At 41.8% G+C, this 24503-nt stretch overlaps 2 protein-coding genes across 5 annotated transcripts in view; one reads left to right on the top strand and one right to left on the bottom strand.

The window, feature by feature from the left end:
* Positions 1-14925, bottom strand: part of LOC126401882 (sodium-driven chloride bicarbonate exchanger-like) — a 57877-nt gene extending 42952 nt beyond the window's left edge. For 2 of the 4 annotated variants that reach the window (XM_050063430.1, XM_050063431.1), the window contains exons 1-2: positions 14086-14925; positions 12404-12433 (exon numbers count right to left, since the gene is read on the bottom strand). In XM_050063430.1, the coding sequence (XP_049919387.1) occupies positions 12404-12433; positions 14086-14133 (78 nt within the window). In that variant the 5' untranslated portion in view covers positions 14134-14925. Of the gene's footprint in view, positions 1-6466; positions 6860-12403; positions 12434-14085 lie in introns of those variants that run through there. The other 2 variants (XM_050063433.1, XM_050063432.1) reach the window with 2 other exon arrangements.
* A 1500-nt stretch (positions 14926-16425) lies between these two features.
* stk24b (serine/threonine kinase 24b (STE20 homolog, yeast)) overlaps positions 16426-24503 on the top strand; it is a 15439-nt gene continuing 7361 nt past the window's right edge. The window contains exons 1-5 of the mRNA XM_050063412.1: positions 16426-17244; positions 20099-20329; positions 20727-20783; positions 22323-22431; positions 22755-22912. Coding sequence (XP_049919369.1) covers positions 17203-17244; positions 20099-20329; positions 20727-20783; positions 22323-22431; positions 22755-22912 — 597 coding nt within the window. The 5' untranslated portion in view covers positions 16426-17202. The remainder of the gene's footprint in view (positions 17245-20098; positions 20330-20726; positions 20784-22322; positions 22432-22754; positions 22913-24503) is intronic.

Below are 24503 nucleotides of genomic sequence, written 5' to 3'. Positions count from 1 at the left end.
AAGAGGTCAGCTGGAGATGCATGATTGACACAGGTATGAATGGCGATGTACCTCTGCTGTCTACTTGTGTTCAGATCACAAAAACGCACATTAATACCAGGTATTAACAGACTCTAAGCTCTGAGATATTTAACTTTATCTCAATGGAGCTTCCTGAATGAATAAAGCCTAAAAATCAAAATATATTATTAGTTGTCTGATTAAATGTCAAGCTATGATTGCTTCTCATAAATTACACTGTTTTCACTTCATACTACCCAATGCCAGTTTTGATACCAATGAACGCATTTTCGGATGACAGAAAAAGTCTGCAAGAATATCCGGGGAATACATTTCTTTAAACATTGACATGATGTATTCTGCCATTCATTGACTGTGAAACATTTTCCTTAACTTGTTTGCCCCTTTAACTGGATCTATAAGATTTTATTAACATGGTAAGAAGTAGGGCTTTATGTACATTTACAATATTGGTTTCACCTAAACAAAACAAAAACACGGTCTTAAAAAGAATTAAATCCACCTCCTTTCCCAGCTGATCTGAAATAATGACATATCTAAGCCTGATGCTATGCCCCCTCCGCTTTGTCCCAAACAAAGCTTTACCCTGTTCAGTACGACATGAGCCAGAATCTCCTGCTCGCAGGTCTCTGCTCCTATTTATAGACACTGGTTTCTCTACCTCATGATGCTGACCCCAGACCAGCCCAGAGAGTTGCATCCCTGCTCGCCAATCTGGGTTGAGATTAATCTGCCAGCCTTTAAAACCTTGTCTCTGACCATGGGATCAGTGATGGAGGGCCCTGCGCGGTGGAGAGAATTAAATCAGCCGTTTCTCGGTTGGCCCGCTGGCCGGTGATGAAGGCTTCAGGGGGAACGAGAGCAGAAAGCACGTGACCAAGACTCCAGGGGAGTCCGGATGGTAGAGGTGGAGGAGGGGTAGACATGTGACAGGCATGATAAATACACGCACGCTCATATAACATGAACGTATATTATGTCTACATTTTCTCACCATGAAGCTTTTTTTCATCATAAGCCTCTTTGCTTTACTGGTTATTGATCTGGATACACAGTCCTATACTCATTAATTACATGTGCAGCATGTACCAACTGATTGAATGCAGGCTGCACATGTACTGTACACAGGGGCACACATCATGCATCGGCCTGCTCATGCACACAGTTCCTCTGCAGGCAGTGGTGTGATGGGGCGGAGCAGTGTACATAAATGAGCCACACACAGGGGGAAGAGGAGCAAAAGGCTTCAGGCCTGGACACAAACCGAGGACCAGAGGATGTTCTAATGTCACACTGTGTTAAGAGTGCATGTGTGTGTTCATGTACTGTATGTACGCACAATGCAAGCATTTATGCAGTGATGGTAAGTAGAGCATCCTGACCTTGAAAGGACTTCATCTGATTTTGATTCAATGTACAGTGTGTCAGTGTATACAGTATAGAATCAAAGTCAATATCCTGTATTGACATAGATACTCTTGCTCATTAGTTTTTGGTTTTAATTTGATTTATTTAACGGTGGAATAAGTAAGTTTGTGGCTTGTGGTATGTAAACGCAATATTAAAGTTGCTTATGATTTGGCGTCTGGTTGCTATGTTTTGATTGAGTCCCACCCTCACACCTTAAGTGCCATTTTTGGTTGGGGGCTACACAACACTGCCCAAAGGCTGGCTGCCTAAAACGTCCCGAACACATCAAAATAAGGAAATCCCCTATCATGAACAGGGAAATTAGCTATAGAGACCAAAACTGTTTTTTGTACCAGGCTATAAACATGTTTTACATTCGATCACTTCAGGGGCAAACCTCAAACTGAATTTTAGGCGCTTTCCCTATTTACAGGCATCTCTGGAAGTACTGGATCTGTGAGACAGTGCACAGGTTTCCCACAGGTTGATATATTATGCGTGGTGTAAGCAGGATGTATGTGGGGAGCTGCAAAAAGAATTGAATTCACACAGTAACAAGCACTTGCACTTAAAAGCTTTAGAATGCATTTTCTGGGGCCAAATAAATTCTATACAAGGGAATCACTGGACTCATTTCTTAACCAATCTATCCGCCACCTCTCAACACCTGATTCCGTGTCCCGACCACTCTTCCTAATGAGTTTCATGCCTGACATTGTTAAACAGTGCCTGCAGAGGATGGAGTGATTGTCCTGAAAGGGCCAACAAAGCCAGCATATCCTCAGGATCACCAGGCAGCCAACACTCTGGCTTCAACACATCTAATGACCACTGCTGAGCTGAAAAAGAATGAACTATCGTGGGAAACAGACAGAACAATCTTTCCTTGTACACATACACACACCTGCACTTACTCCTACTATCCTAACTGCACTTACAGCTACTTTGATATTCATTGAATTGTTCTTGACCCAACATGGGACAAAGGATGACAAAAACGCGTGCTGTACTCTCAGCGTAATCCTGTACACAGCATCTTGTGGTGTACTTTCATCGGATACATGCCAAAAATAAACCCAGCCAACAGTGAAAGTGACCTGAAATGTGTCTGCCTGAACTCAGATGATACTCTCTGAACATCCTGCTCCAAAAACAACTCTACCAAGACTCATTTTACATCTCACAGATCCAAATTTCCTCTACAATATGCCCCAGTTTCCTCCTGACTCTGACCTCTCTGTGTAAGTGCAGTAAAAGGTGAATGCCACTCAACTGAAACTGACAGTGACAGGCAAGTCAGCATTCCTTCAGATGTACAGTTATAAACCACCCAGCTGAAAACTAGAGAGCGAATTTAATTTGGTTTGTCATAGCAGTGTACTGCCTGGGGCTACTGTAGTGACAATCAATGAGAGACTGACTTTGTTGACTGATGTTGTTTGTATAAATGCAGGAACTGTTTGAGGGTACTTTTAATCACCATCAACCCTGATTATATCATCATGTAACTTAGTTTTATAATTTATAACAGGAAGCCAGCATTACCAACAGGAGGTGTGAAAGAAGTTGGCATTTAGGAGGCAGTCAGTCTCCAACAGGGTCAAGGGTAGAGGTTTCATTTTAACATTTGGGGGGGAGAGTACATATACAACTGGGGGTTTGGGAGTCCTCCGTCAGAAAATTCTGAGCATTACAAACCTAATTTCCTGTTTCAGCCCATTTTTTTGCCTGCATAATTTCTTGGTGTGAATGTCTTTAATTGTGTTGCTGAGTGCCTCACTTTTTCCACTCTATGCACCTCACATTTTTGCAAGAGCTCCTATACACCAAAAACAACAAAAAACCTCAACTCAGAGTGGAAAAGTCAACGTCATTTATGTTATTTCCCATTGTCCATTCGGATGACTTGAGAGGCAGGCCTTCATCAATGGTGATGACAACAAACTAGTGGTGGCGATTGCTGGATACTTGGGTCTGCATGACTTTACCAACCGTAGCTACCATGATCTGACAGCAACATAGGGTAAAAAGGATGTTAGTTATAACAGCCAGTCAGTTGCCAAACAATAAACCTTGATATTAGAAAGTAGTCGAGGCTACAGTTTGTTAAGATATGTCTCGCAGCCTCCCAAACTGACATTGAGAGTGAGCAAATGTTGGCTTGACACAAACCATGAAATGTATGCTACCTAAGGCCCTGATCACACAGAAAGTGTTTTAGCAGCTGCAGACGCGTTTTTGTAATTGTTTTTAATGAGAATGAAGCTTTTTGCTCGCATGTTTTGCGGTGCGACACACCTTACGTTTCTGTGCTCTCGTTTTTTGCCGAAGCACTCTGAACTCCTTGAGTTGGAAAAACTTCAACTCAAAGTGGAAAAAGGCCCAAGGTCTGCTCTTTTTTTCCCATTCTCCAATCGGATGATTTGAGAGGCGGGCCTTCTGTGGTGGCCACGACAAGAAGTTTACAGTTGTAAACAAGAGAGGAGAATCTGGTGGTAGCGGTTGCCGGATACCCAGATCTATACAGCCTGACGATAGACAGCAGCTTGTCAAACTGCCCCTGACTCATCCTAAAATATGCCTGGAAACGGCCATCATCGAGGCATAACCCTTGACCAACTGGTTGTACTCCCCATGATCCACCCTCTCTTTTAGGGTCTCGTGTACCCAAACAGATCTCTGTTTCCTTGTGCCCAACATACTATTTGCTGACAGCTTCTCACCCTCAACCAGAGCTACAGCAAGTACCCTCTGCCTCAACATTTTAGGAACTAGATACTAATTACTGTCAAATAACTAAAATGTATAAATAAACGGTAGATCGATTACACAGGAAGGTTAGAATACAAAGTTGAGATTTTGCAGGTTGCAAAATACTTTCTGTGTGATCAGGGCCTTAAACTAGTACAGTATAAATTTATTTAAAAAAAAAAAGAAAATGTACCCAAAATCTCAGCTGGCTGCTAAAACGTGCTGTTTGATCAGGCCTAAATGAAGGATCTATCAGCCTCTGCTACTTCGATTTTGACGATTCTTTTTTTCAATCTTTCTCTTGTGAACTCTCAACTTTGTTTAACAGCAACACTTCATTACTAAATACTATATAATGCTATATACTAAATGCTGGAATACTCATAACGATTTTCCTGTGGCACCAAATGCTCTGTATTGATATTGACATTTAAGTTACTTTCATTTCACCAACAAAACACAACTCAAAATAATTTGAAAGTTTGCCTCCTGCACCACCCCATGAAATTACAGTAAGTCATAAACTGGAAGGAGGAATGTGAAAAATAATTTTCTCTGGATCTAGTTATGGAGAAGTACTATCATGTGGCATCACATGTAAATATTAAAATTCACACTTTTCTGTGAAGACTTCTTTGTGATCGTTTTGAGTATTCTGAAAAATATGATTTAATGTTCTGCTAAGATGAAAAAGAAAATTACTGTTTCACATTCAGCTCTCAAATACCATTTTTTAGAGCCCTGACTTTCAAACTATTGCTTTCAGTGCTAGAGATAGAGTGGTCAAATCAGGATTAGTCTGCAAAACAACAATGACAGTCATTCTTATAAAATTTGTGTCTTTTTATTTTCATACAGATTTTCTACCAGCACTTGGGAGTGAAAACACAAGACGTAATGGAAAAAATATCATCAGTGCAGTACTGGCTGGGCATGTTAACTATCCAGTGATGTTATCTTTCGTACGTAACGGTCATAAAACAGCAGAGAGGATGTCTTCAAGTGTCAGCACCACCAGATTTGTCTGAGAGCTTATATTCCATTTTCTTGGCCAGTACAATTCACAGACCTATTGATTCCCACAAGCCCCTTTCCAGGAATCTGTGCACATTATCACATGGCTCTCAGGGAAGCAGATATGTGACCTCATTTCTATGTTCGTCAGGGATCTCTCCTGAGGCTTTCACAACAGCAGGGATGATGAATGTTTACATTACTATACCTTGAGATCTGGGCCAGGAGGTGTACTCTAAAAATCATATCAGATGTAGTAAGTTGCACACATTCTCCACAGTAAGCCCAGAAAATAACCAAGCAGGTGGCGTCTGATACAAAACCCATACGAATGGGTCTTAATGTAAATCTGTCTATTTACTTTCAATCTGCTTTAGGGGACTTTTTACTGTACATGTGCTAAGAGCCACAATGACTCTATAGCTTGTAGCTAGCTAAGAGGGGAGATGGATTATCAGCAGCTGAACAAGCCCTATGATTGGCTGACAGCTTCTGTTGTCATGGTTTTCATCCCTACAGATGGCCATGGTTACCGTGGCAATGGCAGCAGGATCAGCATCGGCAGCATCACAGGGAAGAATATGCTAAGTACACTGAGAACATTTCTACATCATCACTTCTCTCTGACCTTGTCGGACACAGGGAGATAAGAAGTGTGAACGCTGCCCTCCATAATAAGATTTAAGGATAAGATTTTTGAAAGCTGTTTGGCATTGTACTATCAGAGAACTTTCTGCATGTCTCAAAAACACAAACAGCCCAGAAAACATCTATGTATGTAACAATGTGCTCAAACACAAACAATTCCAGTGTTCCTGGCTTTTGTTCGCCCGTTTCCCCCTCAGAGATCACCAGGGTCAGTACAGCGGGTATAAGCTCCTCTCTTGCCCCAGAATGACAGTCCCATCTGTCAGCCAACCTCCCCGGGACCTTTCGCATGCACATCAGCACAACTGGCCCTCTCTGCAGCACAGGAGGCGAGCCTTCCGCAGACTACCACCTATACATGATTTACATTTTGCGGCCAGTAGATCACATGTAAGCTTTTTCCAGATAATATCTGCCATCTCCTTTATCTACTATTTGATATCAATGTCACAACAAAAGTGTGTTCAAATCAGAAATCAATCCAAATCTTGACTAATTAACAGATGTATATTTTTGCATGTTGTCTAAATTGACAAAAGCAACGTAAAGTACAGCAAAGTCAAAGAAATGCTCACTCTATTACTGCTTACATACTTTTGAGAGCAAGATCAGAGTGACCTACCTGATAAATAAATCCTTTATTGTGGTCCACTGAGAGCATGGTGTGCCTCCTATAAGGTTGGGGCAGGATGCCCGCTAACTCCCCTTGTGCTTGCAGCAATGGTAAGACGAGAGGCTAAGGCTCAGGGCCTGAGCCCCACTCTGGACTCAGAGTGTGTGTTTGTGGTTGTGAATGAAAGTCAGAGAGAACAGCAGACACAGATAAAGTCAGCCTCTCTGCTGGGCCATTAGTCGAACCCTCTCCTCTCCTCAGCCGCTCTCCTCAGCAGCTCTTCCCATGCTGGAATATGGCAGCAACCTCACCCCGAAAGCTCCACGAACACAACATAAAAACAAAAGCAGGGAGCTCAGCACAGCTCCGACTCTGCCTCTGCCTCTCCCTCTGCCTCCAACGGCTTTCATCCAGAGTAGCATCAAATGTTTCTGACAAGCGTCCATCCACCAATCCCCCCAGAGAGATTAGCGCTCTGACATCACTGACGCTGTGCTGTGCACAGTTCTGCTCTGTAGCTCTGTTACCTAAGAGAAGCCTTAGGTCGCACAGAGTCAAACAATACCATCTTGTATGAGGGGCTTCACACAGCCCCAGTGCACCTGACGGCTACATGTGCCACGGTCACTACACACCTCACATAAAAGAAACAGTAAGCAGAGTTGGCGTTGCAGTCTTGCTGTATATGTGCATCTTTAAGTGTATGTGTCTGAGGGAGTGTGTCTGCACAACCTACCTGAGGCAAAGAAGCTGCTCCCTGGCTGTAGTGCATTGTCAGCGAAACTGTGATCGAGGCATGGTGTGCTAGAAACAGATCCGGAGGAACAAGCAACTATTTCTGCTGCACTGCCTGAGTACCTGTCTCTGTGCTTTGTGCCATCTGATATTTCTTGAAGTTTTCAATGACAAAGATGACGTGTATATTCACGGGTGAAGATTAGACAGAAAAATCACAATACAACATCTAATTTTCTGAACGCCTCTCTCCCCTCATCTTACCATCTGTCTCTCACGTTCTTCATCCAGCTCCGTATCCTCTCCCTCTACCTACCTCCATGCCCTCTTCACCCTCCTCCCCACTGACACTGCTATAATTAACCATGGAAAGGAGCACAGCCGGTCTAGGCTCCTAGCTGCGGTGGGGAGGCTTCCTGCCTGCCTGCCAGTTTTGCACAGTTGGATCACCAAGTCAAACAGAGATTTCACACTGATCCAAGAACACCACGCTCAAAAGAACAAGCCCGGGCATCTCCAGCAAACTTCCTCCGTCTGTTCTCACTGATCTTCTCCGACCTTGCCAATCAACCAGCCCCTAACTAGACAGCCTGGCAGAGAGCCTGCTGTTATGTCAGGGTTGTAATGAGGACCACGGCAATCAAGTTCAAGTCAAATCTAGGACCAGGTCCACTCGAGTTCAAGTCAAGAAGTAGACAGACTTTCAAGGCGAGCAAAGATATCAAACTCTGTAGCTATACAACAAAGCATACCATGACCATAGAAAACACACATCAAAAACATGTGTTGTACCTTGTTGTACATTATTACTTACTACAGTATTCCACAAATTTCTACAGGTCAAGCCCCTTTTCATACGGTTGCAAAAATACACAACTAACAATAAAACCTGTAATGATTTAGCAAGTCATTGCTGTGTTTCTTGCTGCTTTTCAGACACCAAACATGGGTGTAATCTGGCAACATGTCGTTGTTTTTCCAGAGGGGATAGTGGCACAAAGAGCTGTTTTTTCCTTACAGAGACATCACTGCTTTTCAAGTGGAGATTGTGTCCTCAAAACTGGGTATTTTCAGCAAAAAAATGATCTTTTCATAACCATAATGAAGTGTTTTCTGTGCCTAAACCTAACCACATGTTCACCACAGTGTTGTTGAAAATTAATGTTTCAGTGTATCTGCTACATAATAACGTACAAATGTAAAGTATCCAGTGTTTGCGGAAATGTAAAATGCCAACATTTATTCGGGCAATTGGATATGGTGCAGACTTAAATAAGTCTGTTTCAAACCAGGGACAAGTCAAAGCTTTCAAGACAGATTTCTCAAGATCAGATTCAAGATTACAAGAACAGTCTGACATATATTGTGTTATTACTCTTATTACCTAATCACTGTCTTGCTGAGAGTTAGATAAGAACATTGATAGTCTCTATGCTAAGTATGTAGCTGAGTCAGCAATCAGTAACCTGACTGGAAACAGGGGAAAACACATGTTTCCAGTCCACATTAAGAAAACACATGCAAATAGACAACACACAAGCAATTTAAAACAAATATCTTCACAACTTTGACAACACATGCACAGCATTTTTAAAAAACACAGTAGCACCACACAACAATGTAAACTGTTTCCAGGGGACACTAAAAACTGATGCACACAGTGAAATTAACCTAGCGTTAACCTTTTGCTTATGATGAGTCTGCCAATTCACATAATCTGATGAAACACACACAATTAGTTGTGACACAAACTAACATCATGTTAGCTGGCTGTAGTTGCTTTCAAAAATGTCACCAATTAACGTTCAAGGGAAATAAATTGCAAACTGTTTAATTAATGATTTTCAAAAAGTCAAAATAAGTTGCCATTTGAAGGCATGAACATTATTTTTAAATTGATACCAAACCTTTCTGTAATGACAGAACAGGCAGCACTAACTTTATTGTTAACATATAAACAAATCAAGCCAAGGGAATTCTTTCAATTTGTCATGTGAGCAAAACCTACTGCTGGTTTAACTTACATGTCCCCTAACACAGATTCTTTAAATAACTATCAATGTTATACCTGGCTAACATAATGTAAGCCTCAGTTAACCATTCCTGCTTCTGCTAACCCCTTTCACTCTACTCAGCAGTTGGAAAGCAAGACACAGTCGGGAACATTACATGGCCGTTAGCAGCTCAGGTATTTATTCAGTCAAACTGAAACCTACACTGTACATTTACAGAAATGTGGCCAGTGTATCATGAGTTGTGTTATCGTTAGGCCTCCAGGAAGTGCACTGGACTTTGAAGCCAATTTGACAAAGTGAAATAACAACTTCAAAGTCTGTGACGTGATGTCATTGGGCCTAAAAAGACTTTTTCTCATCGACCTATGTAAATCAGTGGATACATTTTTTGAGCATCACAACCCCCAAAAAATGACATGTTTCACTATCAGGATTTGATCCATTCAGTCCAACAACATTTCAAAAGTTTAGAAGAGCTGCACAATTAAAGCATTTTTATCCCAATTCAGGTTTGTTAAACTGGAAGTAGCCAGCTCAGCCAGTGGAAGTTAGCCACTCGGCTGACAAAGTCTGTTGTGCACTTGCTCTGTGGGCCCAATGATGCTGAAGATCTGGGTTTTAATTCTAATTTTATTGTTATTTTTGTGAAAAGGGAGACTTGAAATTAATTGTATGGTCTAAACCGCTGAGTTTTTACTGTGCATATGGCAACAAACTTCTTGAATTTTGAATCTTAATTTTACAGTGGGTGCGTCAAACGTTTTTGGCTTCATGCACCATTGTGCAACTTCCATAGGAATAAATGGATCCCACCTCCAACACTGTATCCAGTTGTCTTTATAGATCAATGGTTGCCAGAGGCAGCTATAGCTTGGCATTTCACTGTTTTGTCAATACAATATTTTGTCCACACAGGCTTATTTATTTTAATTGTGCTTTTAAACTTGCATTTTTTTCCTTTTGTGTGGTGCCTACTTATGCAGCTATCATTTCTTTTTGAGGACAAATGATGCTTTATATTACATTTACTCTGTTCTGTTGTGCTTTGTAGATTTTTCAAACAAAATTTGTGATGTGAGAAATGTAAGAAACTTTAAGATACTAATGTTAATAGAAAAACTGTAAGATACTAATGTTACTAATTAAAGTAAATATGAGAAGTAAAGAGTAAAAAAGTAAATGAATGTTGTTCCGACATGTGAGTATGCACGCACTTTATGCCGCCCCTGCATAAGTCAGTGCCCTACTTGGGCCACTTACATTGAGCTCTCAGGGCCACTGTACAGCTAAGCTAACAAGGTACTGGCTATAGCTTCATATTAAGCGTACAGGCATGAGTGGTATCAAACTTTTCAGCTGACTCTCTGCAAGACAGTGAATAAGCAGCTTTCCCTACATGTTAAACTATTTCTTAAGGATCAGTTAAATGCCACAGCACTGACGCTGTCGGAGGTGGTGTTTCATCAGGTGCTTTTCTGGAGTGAGTCATCACATGTCACATGAGTCCACAAACTATCATATTTAATCTAGTAGGCCTATAAAACATTTGTTTTAGTGTAAAAATTGCTGAAGGCTACACAAAATATTCTATAACAGCCTTCTTGACATGTTGATAAGCAGCTTTGTGTCCTAGAAAATGAGATACATTATGACAGAGGTTAATGAAAAAATAAATCCTGCAGAAATTTTGATCCTTTAGGTTAAAAGATTAGCACTGAGCTCATGTTTATATTTATTCAAAAACTAAGATTTGAAATAATTTACTATTTATGATCATTAAATTCCATCAATGTAGCAAGCAACCTCAGCTCCTGAGGAGTACAAGGGTTAACACTAACAAACAACAAAAGTGGCAAATATCCCTGCATTCTAACATTATTTAGGAAAGTACAAGTCCGAAGGGGGAAAATGAAGTTCTACTAAGTGGAGGATTCACAGTTTAGCCACTGGCAGGCACTTTGTACTCAGTTCTTGTCCTCAGTCTGGCTTGCAGCCCACAGTTGCATAAGCAATATTTTGTCAGGACAGATGACAAGCATGCATCAAAACTCCTCTCCGCGACCGGCTCAATTGTCTGTTTATGCTCGTATCCTTTGAGCTCTTAAAGCAATTGCACTTAATTCCCATTATCTATTATTATTTATTTACCCGGCGTGTTCTCAGCCTTGTGTGATTGCCAGATGCATCGTGGCATGTGTGACAATTGCCTCTAAAAATACACAACATCTGCTAAACAAGATGGCTAATCAAAGATATAAAAACAAATGCAGTTGTGCAATATTACCGTAGATTACAGATTATAGAAAACATGGATTAACAGCAAAACATGATCATATCGGATCAGAGCATGGATGGATTACTGAATGGGCCTACAGGGCCCAAAGTGTCAGGGGCCTCCTGGCCCTCACCTGCAAAATGTCACTCAAATTAACAGGAATTGACCAAGAAAGACTCAGTAAGACCACAAAGAGAAGCAAAGGAACTGCAATGAGACACAAAATAACTTCAGAGACAAAAAAACAACAACAACAAAACAAAATAACCTCAAAGTGACACAAACTTACAACAAAACGACACAGAATAACCTCAGAGACACAAAATGACCACAAAGAGATAAAAAAAAATACTACAAAGAGACACAAAATGACTATTAAAAGACAGAAATTACCAAAAAAGACAAAAACAGCCTGCCTGAAATCTGCCTATTTTTTTTTTACTTTTTAAACTTTAAATGACCTCTTTAGTAGAGGTATTTCAGCCCTTTACCGAATTAAAATCACAACTGTAACTTTGTAAAGTACTAAGTTACAAGTAAAAGTCCTATATTCAACATTGCCATATTATTACCATATAAAGTTATTAAGGGAAACTTGTGAGTTACACATCAGGCAGATAAAAAGCAACATAAACATTCAGTTGGAGTAGTGTTTGTCCTATATTCAATCTCTTTCTCACTTTTTACAGACTTGCTGTAACACTACAACAGTCAGCACATTTCCTATGATCTCCCTTTTCTTGCCTTGCCCTTTATATTTCTTATTTTATTGTTTTTACTATTGATTTTCTGATTGTGTCCATGCTGGGTTTTAAAACTAGTCCTTAACAACTGCACTGCATTGACTTATCATTGTCATTACTGAGCAGATCAATATGACATTTGTCCATGCCAGATGAAGAGAATGAGAGATGTACTCACCACTTCTTTATTTTCTTGGGGACTTTGCTCCTGCAAGTCAGAGAACATCAAGAAATAAGACAACAAAACAAGGCATTCATTACTGTAATGTGTAAACTCAAGTGTCTAAACTCTAACAACTGAGAAAGAGTGCATTATGGCAATGAGGCATTCAGATACACTCCTTCCTGCTGTAAATTATACATGCTCTCATGCTTGACCTTGGGAACCTGGTAACCTGGTAAAATGGAGTACAATAGGATAGTTCTCTCTAACCATGTTGTGTACTGAGGACTCCCTGAAATTCTCACCATACTAACACCTCACATACCCATACACATCCTAGTGAAACCATGACAATGCATTCGCTTGCTGCGTAGGAGGAGGGACAGTGGGGAAGCAGCACTGAGTTACAATGACAGGGAAGCAACCACACTGCATTGAGACTGCAGGGGAAAACAGAGCAGCCATCCCACGCCACATCAGCCCGGCTGTCAGGCTTCAACTGTACACTGTACGCTCTGGAAAACTAAGTCCTCATGTAACACGTCCACAAATAGAACAAGGAGAGTATTGATTTGGCTCCAGAGCAATCACTGCTTTTAAACATGGTGAGCACAAAGCAATGTATTTCATCTCTTTCCGGCATTAACAGTGCACCCAAGGCAGCATGCTTTTTTTTTTCTCAGCACCTGAATGTTAATGAGGAGAGGCTGACCTCAGACGCAGGATCTGCCTTCAAGTGGCTGTTAGGTTTGAGACATGCTCATTTGAAATTTTGCCAGTGGCCTCGGGGGCCTGTGACCTGAGCGGGTGCAGATTCAACCCCTTTGATCCCTGCTGTAGTCCACCAACATGTGGGGGGTGCTTGGGCAGCTACTCTCTATCATTCAGGCCGATGGATGGTGATATCAAGAGAAGGGAGGATAACTGCTCAGTCGAGAATACCATGATGAGCATGTTAAAGAATCGGATTTTTATGAATTTCTGTTATGCTCTCAAAATGCGCACAAATAGGCCAAACGGGTTATGAATAAGTCGTAATAATCCAGTGAGGCTCCCCATGGAAAGATGGAAAGACGGTGAGCTCATTATGTCCAACTGATGAGGCATACCTTCCACTGTCTGCTCACTGTTCAAACACTTTATGCTCTCATCTCAGTGCAACATCATGGACCCACAGGACTGTATACATAAAGCAACAGCTTAATAGCAGGTCTGATATAGAGCATAACAACTGGGTCGACTGACTATATGATTTGGTTGAAAGGCAACATATTAAAGGAGCCTTTCCATGCAGGCAGAAAGCTACAACACATTACTGTAGCAGCTGTGTAACATATCAACCTGTACAGTGCATCACAAATGCCTTCTGTGTGAAAGCGTAGGCGTTTGTAGTGATAGCGAGATAATTGCTTGACCAAATATGAATTGTGCACACGGCGAAACGATCAATTTGGTCAATTTGTGGTGCGCAACATTCATGCTTGTCACGATATCCACGCGACACCAGCAAAGCAGTCAAAATATGGGTCATTTTGAAACAGAGGTATTGAATATGAATCGTACATTGATGGTCATCCTAAGTGTGCGTGCTTTATTCTAAAGAGAAATTATATAAACTGAGGACCAAGAGTCCATTCAGCTCTGTCTAAGATTCCACAGTTTATGAAATTCAATATAACAATAGCGTGTCTATCTACCGTTGGTAAGAGCGGCTCCATTTGAGCTCCTTGATCCGTGATGTCCATCTTTTCTTCTCCTCAGCCTCACAATAGGAAAGTCGTGATGCGCTACTCCTCTTCTGCCAGACGCTGGTTGAAGGCGGCTTTTTGTGTTTTCTTTTTTTTGTCTTTCTCTCTCACATTCACCGGCCGGGTTTTCTCAAATGGAGGTAGCACAGCATTCCCGTCCTGCCCTACATAATTTACGCATGAAGGAGGGAGGCAGTGCTTCCCATTACACGCGTTCAACCCTGGACGCGGCGATGATGAGGCGCACAAGTGAGACGCGCTGTGCGCACACTTTTATCCAGGGATTCATTTGTTAAGACTGCTCCAACAGAATTATGTATAAATAGCCACAGAGAAATATTTGAGTCTAAATAAGCATGGGCTCTTACATGAAAAATCTCTTCCAATTGGCTGTTTCATTACAGGGGCATGTGTATCACGCGATTTTGAATTTAAAGCGACCTGGCGTTTCATCCATATATCAATCTGTCATTACACATGAAATCCGAGTGTATCATGACATCCAGTTTAAAAACAGCAGCAATACCAATACATTCATGTTGCAATGCCTTCTCAGTGTAGGCAGTGTGCCTTGTTGGAGCGACCCATGTGGATTTTCTCAACCACTGGCCTGCGCCATACAAGCGAAGATTAGAACAGGTTGTACAGACATCATTGTGATCAGAATCTGTCCTCAGTTATAAATAAATATTATATGATCGGCCTATTGCATCCAATGTTCTGTGCGACAACAAAAACACCAGCTGCAGTTATGCACCGGCCATCCTGTCATTATATGTAGCTGCAGCACGCGATGGTGCACCGGCATCAGCATCCAGATTACACAAGGATGCCGCTGCAGAAAAGTTTATACACTGGCGCCCTCCTCTGGGGAAACACACGAAACGTCAATTAAACTCAACTAGCACTGATGCACTGCAAGTAGCATTGGTTGGGAAATCACTGGAATTTGATTTAGTCAATGCAATTGTGTTATCTCAATTAAGAAGGAGGCAGTATAATGCTATTACCTGAGTATCATTATTACAGATGACTTTAAGTGTTTTACTGCAATTAAGTTACCAGATTAATGCAACCTTTAATAATAAAAAGTGGATTTGGTAGGATTAGCTGCCAGTGAGTTAAGGCAGTGATTCCCAAGATGGAGCATATAACCTGATAGGCTTTCACATGGCCTCATTGAAAACTAGGAAGAGATTTAATCAGTATCTCTACTTTTATTAAGCTATAGCTGTGTAAAGGTGGTTTATGAATTACCTTAAAGAGATATTGTACATACAGTAGATGTCAGTCGGCACACCCCTAGTTTGGAAAAGCAGGCTGGAGTCAGACACAGAAGCTAAACAATACACTGCTGTGGATGGGAGTCAAAAACAAAACATAGGCCTATTTAAGCCACCTAAGGAAAGAGTCCTACCCAAAAATGTGGGATCAATGTCAGCTAAATGAATGCTACATTAAGAGTATTTTCACCACTTTCACCTTTCCGTTTAACAGCTTCAATCCTCCATCTATGCTTTCATCAAAGCCACCAAACTCCATTGACAAAAACAGTCATTTTATCTTGCTGAACACAGGAGCTGCTTTGATTGGTTGGTTTGTTTGTGTTATTGTGTGACTTTGGTGAATCTGAACTAACTCTTTTAAACCCTAAAGTCACATAACAAAAGAAAGAACATAGCTATTTGAGGCAGTGGTAAACCAGCAGCTCCTGTTCTTAGCAATGTTAAATCACCGTTTTTCTCAATGGAGTCTGGCTTTGAAGAGAGTGACATAACAGCTTCATTTTCCCATTGGAAATCACTTTCTGGCATTCAGGTGAAGCAGCAAAACTATTCTAAAATTAGCATTCACTTAAATTGCTATTGTTTTTTCAGTGGGACCTTTTTAAAGGTGGCTAAAATATATTTTGTTGCTGACCCCTCCACAGCAGTACATTGCTTAGCTTCTGTGTCTGACTCCAGTCTTCTTTTTGAAACTGGGGGCATGATAACTGACATCTACTGTATGCGATGCACTGCCCATTAATCAGTACTCCATACATCCCGACTTCAAAAAAATCTGAACTATCCCTTTAATAGCACTCTCTCAGGCTGTGTGGACCAAATCATCAACTGTAGTAGCCTTAGATGTGATCATGAATTGCACAGTCATAATAAAACAATTTAATGTAGCTCTCTCTGTATATCACTGACTCATAAACGTTTTGGGGAACCTCGGTCCATGCACCTCGCATCAGCACCTGAGAGAGCAGTCAGGATGTTGTTGTTGATCCGGATCCGGATCCGCCCAGCCAGGCGTCACAGCTCCGACAAGATGGCCGAGAGTACAGGACGAAAGTGAGGGAGGAAACAAAAACACTGGCGAGCTATCCTTGCCGCAAATGCCAGACCTGTAGAGCTGCCGAAGACAAGTTAGTGCAAAGATAAAAAGCTGGGTCATCGGTTTGTTCAAGACTCCATTCTGTGGGTGACATTTTCGATATGCAGACCAATCGTGCTCCAAGCCAGCCCGCTGACAGAACGTTTGTCAGGTTGTCTGCGTTAGCTAGCTAGCTAGCGAGCTAACCATGTTAGCTAGCTGACAACACCGTTTGCGAGAGAATACGCGTTGAGAAAGTGACAGTGGGGTAATTTTGTAATAATTAGTTGTTGCTACTTCTTCGTTTCTGACAGCTACAATTTGTTTCAGCAGCATTACTTCCCTGAGTGGGAAATCGGATTTAACGCACTAGTTGACGCTTAGCCAGCGGGTTAGCAAACTAACATTGCGGATTTCTTGCTTGCAGCTTCGGAGTTAGCATTAGCAGACGGCTGTTAGCTTGCTCAGCTGTTTTGGGTGACTTGGGGTTGTTTCGACACAGGAGAGGTACACCAGCGTGTGTGGAAGGACATTTTCTCTCTACATAAAAGTACCTGGGACGGCTCTCAGTAGGCCCGTGTGACCAGGAGCCCTGGAAGCTTGCTAACATTAACGGCACCACAGCCGGGACTGTAAACATAAGTGAAGCCGAGGAGAGCTCAGCCCTGCGTTTTTGGACGAGGCGCATATCCAGGCAGCATCACCATGGCTCATTCTCCAGTTCAGGGTAACCTGCCGGGGATGCAGGTAAGACTGATGTCTTTTGGATTTGTTCCGCAATAAGTAGTTCACTGCCAGAACACAATGTACACTCTCTGACTCCCTGCTGTGTGTTTGTGCAATGTACACCTATGCAACTCTGTGACTTTGAGCATCTCAAGTACACCTCGTAAACTCTACAACTCCCGAGGTCGGAAGTATGTCAGAGATCGTGCACTGATGTGTATTCGTGCTGCAGTGATTTGGAGAAAATGCATGTCCGGTGTGTAACTGATGTCAATATTGATTGATAGAAAAAATGAGAAATAAAGGTCCATGATAGAAATTATTATTTATATGGGACGCCAGACATTATATTGAAAAGCTAATTTACATCTCTGCTATGTCATCATTATTAGTTAATGTTATGTTGTCTGCCAGCCTCTGAATGCCACATCTCTGCAACAGAAAGATTGAACGCAAAATTCCGATATTTCAGCCGTGACTTGAAAGCAATAGAGCTCCCTGAGTCCCCTGTACAAAGAAACTATTATGCACACATGAGCCTTGTTCTTGCCTTTGCTGCTATCTTTAGGATTTTGCCTGTAGGGGATAATTGTGTTCGGCAGATAACTAGAGGAGATAACTGTTCCTAAAGTAAACTGCCTCATGCACCAGATTATATTCCCTGTGCAGGCTTGTTAGCAGATTTCTCTGCTTTGGAAGTCAGGACATGCAGACTCAGAACCTGGGGGAGGATGCATCAGAGGCAGACAAACTGCTGGGATTTTGGCACCTATAAAACCCTCAGCCCATCTAAAACATAATAACTCATGCTAAGTTGTAAAGAGGTTTTTGCTGCCAGTCAGGTGAAGACTGTTTGTAGCGATTTTTCTTAAATTAAACTACAGGACACAGAAGCACAACATTTTGAGTTGAATTCTAAATTTCAACGACTGCTGTGAGACCAGTTAAATGTAAGTTGTAAATCTGGCAGGAAAAGTCAGTATTTTTAATGTGACTTGAAGCTCTAGTGCCAGTTTGAATCCTTGTCCCCAAACAAAGCATCTTATTGTTTTAGTAAAATATGACTCATCAATTTATCACTTCTGTACCACACTTTACATTACACTGCTCAGTTTCCGAAATAAATCTCTTTCATGGATTTCAAGGATCTTCGCTGCTGAGATGAGGATCCCCTCTTGCATGAGGCAGCTGTTAAATTTTTAGCTGTCTCAAAATGGGCATATTGACCCTTTCTCTGCTCAAAAGAGGTCATAAAAGGAAGTTGTTTTTGTCGGCGCCTGCTCTTGTGTTTCCCACATAACAGCCTCCGGAGAGTTAAGTCATTTTTGTTCACTTCCTGCGGCGTTCAAGTAGTTTTTTCTTGAGTCAACACTCACATACACATGCTACAGTGTGCTGCTAAAGAAAAGTTGGAAATGTGGTTTGTAATTGGTTCACTGAACACATGTTCAGCATTTTCCCTAACTCATAAACACTTCAAAGGTCCACCTAAGCTTTTTTTTTGTCTGACCGTTTTAACACAGTTTGGAATCATGCATCAGTGCTTGATTTGTGTTTCCTGTCCTTACGGCCTCAAGAGGAGTTATCATTGCGTCTCAGAATGCCAAGAGTCATTTGGGCTGTAAACAGAGTATGATGTTAGAGATTGTTCATCATTGCATCTCAGCACAAACTGGCTCCTTTACAAATACAGCACTTTATCTGTCCAAAACCCAGTCATATTTAAAATCTTTAACGGCATGAGATTCAGCATGAGTTTCTGCATGAGGTTTCATGCTGACGTCACCAAATCAATATAAATGCATTTAATTTAAACTGTTCATGATAGACTTGTATATCTTTATTTAAGTCATATCAAATTTAGTTAAATTAACTCCTCTCCATGTGTCTCTCATGTTTGTTTGTTATGGATTAGAAAAGTAAACCATCTACATTAGGGCTGGTATGCATAAATTTGATCAGAGTCAGGAGCGCACCATCAGGCAGTGCATATCAGACAAATGTTTAGGCAATCATATTGGCATATTTTGCAATGACAACTGTAAACCCCCTTAAGCCTCCCACGAAGGCACGATACTGTGCACTGCTACTGCTCCAAAATCCTGGATACTGTTAGAGAGGACAGTCTTCTAGCTACCTGTAACTGTCATACAGTCCAACGTTATGTGTAACCGTCAGAACAACTGTCAGGACCTCGAAAGAATCTTTTGCCTGGGCCCACACAGAGTCTAGGATTGCCACTGCTCAGAGTAAAATTTTGGCCTTAAATGTGTCAGAATTCTATGAATGACATATTTTTTTTTGTCATTTTTCAAGCAAAAATGCCAAAAACATTGCTGTTTCAGCAGCTCAAACCATAAGATTCCCTGCATGTGTCTGCTTTTATCAATTTTTATTTGAATATATATAATATATATATAATATAATTGAATATCTTGGGCTTCTGTACTGTTGGTTGGACAAAACAAGACATTTGAAGACATGTCGGTGGACTGATTTTCTGACATTTTATGGGATTAATAAGAGAAAGTAACTAGCCAATCGTGAACCACATAGGTACAGCAGGGTATTGAAAAAATGCTATTTTAGGAGCATATTTTCTGTTATTTAAATTCCTTTTAATGTGCCTGTTATCCAATTGTTACACTCTTTCCCTTTCATTCTCCTGTGTTTTTCTCTCTGTGTACACAAACACAAGGTGCTGTAATGAGTGAATTAATGTATCCTGTAAGAATGGCACCCTGCTGGTGTTTCCTATTTACTCCCCAACATTCAGTTCTTTTCAAACATTCCTTTTTCTTTCCTTTTCTTTTGTTTGTTTTAAATCCGCCTTCCCTTTCCTCCCCTGCTTTGTTCCCCCTCCCATCACCGCCAGAACGCCAAAGCTGACCCAGAGGAGCTGTTCACCAAGCTGGAGCGCATTGGCAAGGGCTCGTTTGGCGAGGTGTTCAAAGGCATCGACAATCGCACACAGAAAGTGGTGGCCATCAAGATCATTGACCTGGAGGAAGCGGAAGACGAGATCGAGGACATTCAGCAGGAGATCACAGTGTTGAGCCAGTGCGACAGCCCCTTTGTCACCAAGTACTACGGCTCATACCTGAAGGTGATGCTTGTTACATATATGATGTCACAGGTCAAGGTTATAGTCATAGTGATATGAATTAAGAGGGGTTTTTTTTCATCTGTTTTCCCCTCAAAGTGAGCAAATGGGATGAGACATAAAAAGGATTTCTCTTCCTCTACCCACTTTTTCCCTCAAATAATCCTAAATTAAAAAGGGATTAGCCTCAGACAAATTCAGACACCCACCAAGCCCTTATTAGTGTCATCACGACTTGTTTTGGAATGCACCTGGCTCTTGACGCTTTGCAATAAGCCGGCAACCATCTTCATAAACAAGCTATGAATATGTCTCCACAAATGCAACCCAGTGCTTAATGACCCCCTTTTGCTCATCACTGGGAGCTCATTCTCCTGTCTCTCTGTCTCCACTGTTTCAGGACACAAAGTTATGGATCATTATGGAGTATTTAGGTGGAGGCTCAGCATTAGATTTGGTAAGTGATTCCTGCTTTGGGTTTTTGTTGCACTGGGGAATGCGATTGCTGGAGAGATACACATTGATGTATCCGACACTTTTGACAGCCTCTCTTATTTCCTTAATATTACGAAGTGCTGCTCTCTGCAAAGTAAACATACAGTATGACTGGAGTGGGCTTTAGTGACAACAACGCCCCAGTATCAGGGGTAACGGCTGCAGGGTCGATGAGTTAGCTGGGGCGATGCACATATGCAGGCACGCACAGCCAGACTGGCTTACCACAATTCATTCTCTGCTCAGGACGCCATTACTCCACTCCGTCTTTACATATGTATACACACCAAGTGGAAACCTCTGGGGCTGATAAATGAAGCCAACAGTAAGTGCCAAAAAAAAAAAAACTGCAGTTCTTTGAAAGGCCACTTGAAGTTCGCTTCAGAGGCCAGTCAATCTCCGTAGACCTCCATGTTACAATGTCCAACTTTACAGCAGAAATAACCATGCTGCCTGGTAAAAATTTCTAATTTCCCTATTTCATAACAACTGTATTGGGGATTGTGATGTGGCTGCCATGTTGGAAATGGTCGACAGAAGCATCAGGCACCAGCCCAACCAGCTTTTCCCATTACACAGCTAAACAATGTGCTAAAATATGTTTCTGAAAACATGTGAGGTGACAAATAGGCAATAACAGAATATTAATTCATATTTGATCAGCGCTGCCTAGTTTAACAGTTTGAGTTCACAAGCAGTGATTGACGTGATTCACAGCTGCGTTAGAGACTCATCGACTCTAATTGGTTGTATTTGTTCACATGCAATAAGGTCATTAGAAGCACTACAAGGCAATAGAGTAGCCAGAGGAGTACCATTTTTTTCATAGACTTGTCTCATTAAGTGCTGTGTAAATATAGTGACAGTTTCAACAAACATGACAGTTACAAACTGCAGCTCTAAATACCTCCTTTGCTGTGTCATGTGGCACATCTGCTCGTTTTCCCTGAAGCTTAATAACCCCAATATTCCATTTCATAAAAATGATAATTTCCTCTGACGTTAGCGGAGGCATGAAACGTGGCGCCTCCATTATAAAAATTGTGAAAAACGCCGAATATGCTTTTCCTGTCATATCTCCTCCTTATGTGCTCACACAGGTTTCTTTTTTCTCCAGAGATACAGTTGCTACACATATTCAATAGAAAGACAGGAAGGAAGAGAACATGAAAGAGAAAAGAGGAATAGGTAGAGAGGGGAAGTAATTAAAAAACAAACAAATGTATGCCACAGAGGAATAAGATATATCGTCGTTATACTTGTTAGTAGATGCATTCATTGTTGGTTTGGCTTTTTTCATGGGATTTAACGTGAATAAGGAAAGTTATATCACCAGACATATTCTTTAGTGTAGTTTAGGTAAGCTGCTCCTTTCAATCTGAATCAAAGTCGTGTGTTTAGCTTTAGATGCTCTACTGTCAGCCCTGTAGAATGAATAATCGTCCCCAGAGGCTCAGCTGACATCCACAGTTTATGGTCTTTGTTTGTTTTTCTTCTAAAGATGGAGCCTGGAGCTCTGGATGAGACCCAGATCGCCACGATTCTTAGAGAAATCCTCAAGGGCCTGGAGTATCTGCACTCTGAGAAGAAGATCCACAGGGACATCAAAGGTAGCGGGCTGACTGAGAGTGCTGCTATTAGAGGACGCAGGTTTCAGCTCACTAAATGGCATCATTGAGCACACACAAATATCACATAGCATGTTAATGGTACTGACGTCCACTTATGGTTTCATTCATTATATAGTTTGTATTTCATCAGGGAATTGAGATGATGAACCTCTGCGGCAGTTCACTAAAAGGCTTTTGACAGTTGTTGCCTCTTTATTAAATAAATTGGCGATGCTTATAAATGGCGTCGGCAGAAGTGTCTGAAGATGTGTGTTCTCTGAGCTGCATCACATCAAACCATCCATCTGTGCTCCCCTCCACAGCTGCCAACGTGCTTCTGTCCGAGCAAGGAGAGGTGAAGCTGGCAGATTTCGGTGTGGCGGGACAGCTCACCGACACTCAGATCAAACGCAACACCTTTGTAGGCACGCCCTTCTGGATGGCCCCTGAGGTCATCAAACAGTCGGCTTATGACTCCAAGGTAAGGTCAAAGACGATGAGTCATACACTCTTTTCACTACATTGATTTTTTTATTCCTCCACAAACAGTACTGACAACTGAGTACTAACTACACCCTGCTCAACCTGTGAACAGCTTGAGAGCAGAACATTAGAGTTGCTGACACTAAAGTGACAGAAAGCAGTCAACTCTGTATTATTGCTGTTTTTACGCCCATCATCATCTATGCATTAAAATACTTTCTCAGTATGTAAAAACAAATGCTGCTGCTATTTGTGACTGCTTTGCAGCTGGAAAGCATGTTGTGTTACTATGACAGCAGGCAGCTATGCGCTGTCGTTGCCAGTATAGGGTTTACACCTGGTATTAATATAGGTGATCAGATTAGGGTTGGGCGATATGTTAAAAATTTTCAACCGGCCACCGTCAGCCCATCAACCGGCGGTTGCCGATATATTCGGCAGTTGTGTGTGTGGCGGAGAGAAAAAAAAAGAGGGGGATGTTGCATTCATGTGATGTCGGAAAGAATCGAAAAATGACTTTCAGAATGGGATAATTCACATGAACGCCACCTCATGTCAGAAAAACAACTCGGCAACTCGGATCTCCCGACACCACATGAATGCAGCAAAAAAATGCAGCGTGCTTTGCGAGCCGACTCATATCAAACATGGCACGGAAATATCTGTGCATACCGGCAACAAGCACGCCATCAGAGAGGGTGTTTAGCACGGCTGGTAACATTGTTAACCATATGCGCACTTTGCTTAAGCCAGATAAGGTTAACATGCTCGTTTTCCTCTCCAAAAACATGTAAAACAGTGTTTTTGAGTTAAAGACAGCGCAAAGGGACTTTATTATTTTATGCGATTTTTGCACTTTATTTTTCCATTGTTCTTCATTCGTAAGCGTCACGACAAGCGTCTTGTTTACCGTTTGCTGAGCCATGATAGTTAAAGCATTTTCCACCTGAGTTATTACATATATTTGAGTTATCTACAAGTTTACTGTTTGTCATCTACTCGCTTTCAAATGTCCGCCACGGACATTTACACAATGTCACGGATAAACATGGGTAAATGCATGAAAAAAAAAATCATCACATATCACCTCTGATAATGGTTTATTCATTTAAAAACACATTGTGCTCGTTTACCACACTATTTCGTGTAGTTTTATCTGCTGGAGGGTCGCGTAGCGCAACAAAAATAGAAGAGCATCCTAAAATAGAGAGTTGTCGCGCGGCAGGCTGGGGTTGTCACGCCGCTCCCGTTGCCGGTGGAGCCGCTGATTAACAGGGGAGCGAGCTGCTACAGGACTTGCGCTGCAGACGTGTCGCGCCGCTGACGTGCCCGGTGGACTCCGGTAACTTTCAGCTCCGCCATCACTGACGTGTTTTGTGAAAGACTCGTCGGAAATCAGTGTGGTCCATTTGGAGGTGGTCTGGTCCGCATATGGCCACTTTCGTTCAGCAGTGTGTATGCTGATGTGTCCAGGGCCACACTGAAGGACTGCCTACTCAGCTGACATCCTTGCATATCAACTCCCTGCTGGTACAGGCAGCGCTGACGGCTGTTGCCAGAGCCACTCCCCCCCCCCCCCCCCCCCCAGC

The sequence above is a fragment of the Epinephelus moara genome, chromosome 15 (genome assembly GCF_006386435.1).
Source record: "Epinephelus moara isolate mb chromosome 15, YSFRI_EMoa_1.0, whole genome shotgun sequence".
In the NCBI taxonomy this organism is placed as follows: domain Eukaryota; kingdom Metazoa; phylum Chordata; class Actinopteri; order Perciformes; family Serranidae; genus Epinephelus; species Epinephelus moara.
This window is presented reverse-complemented; position numbering and strand designations above follow the sequence as displayed.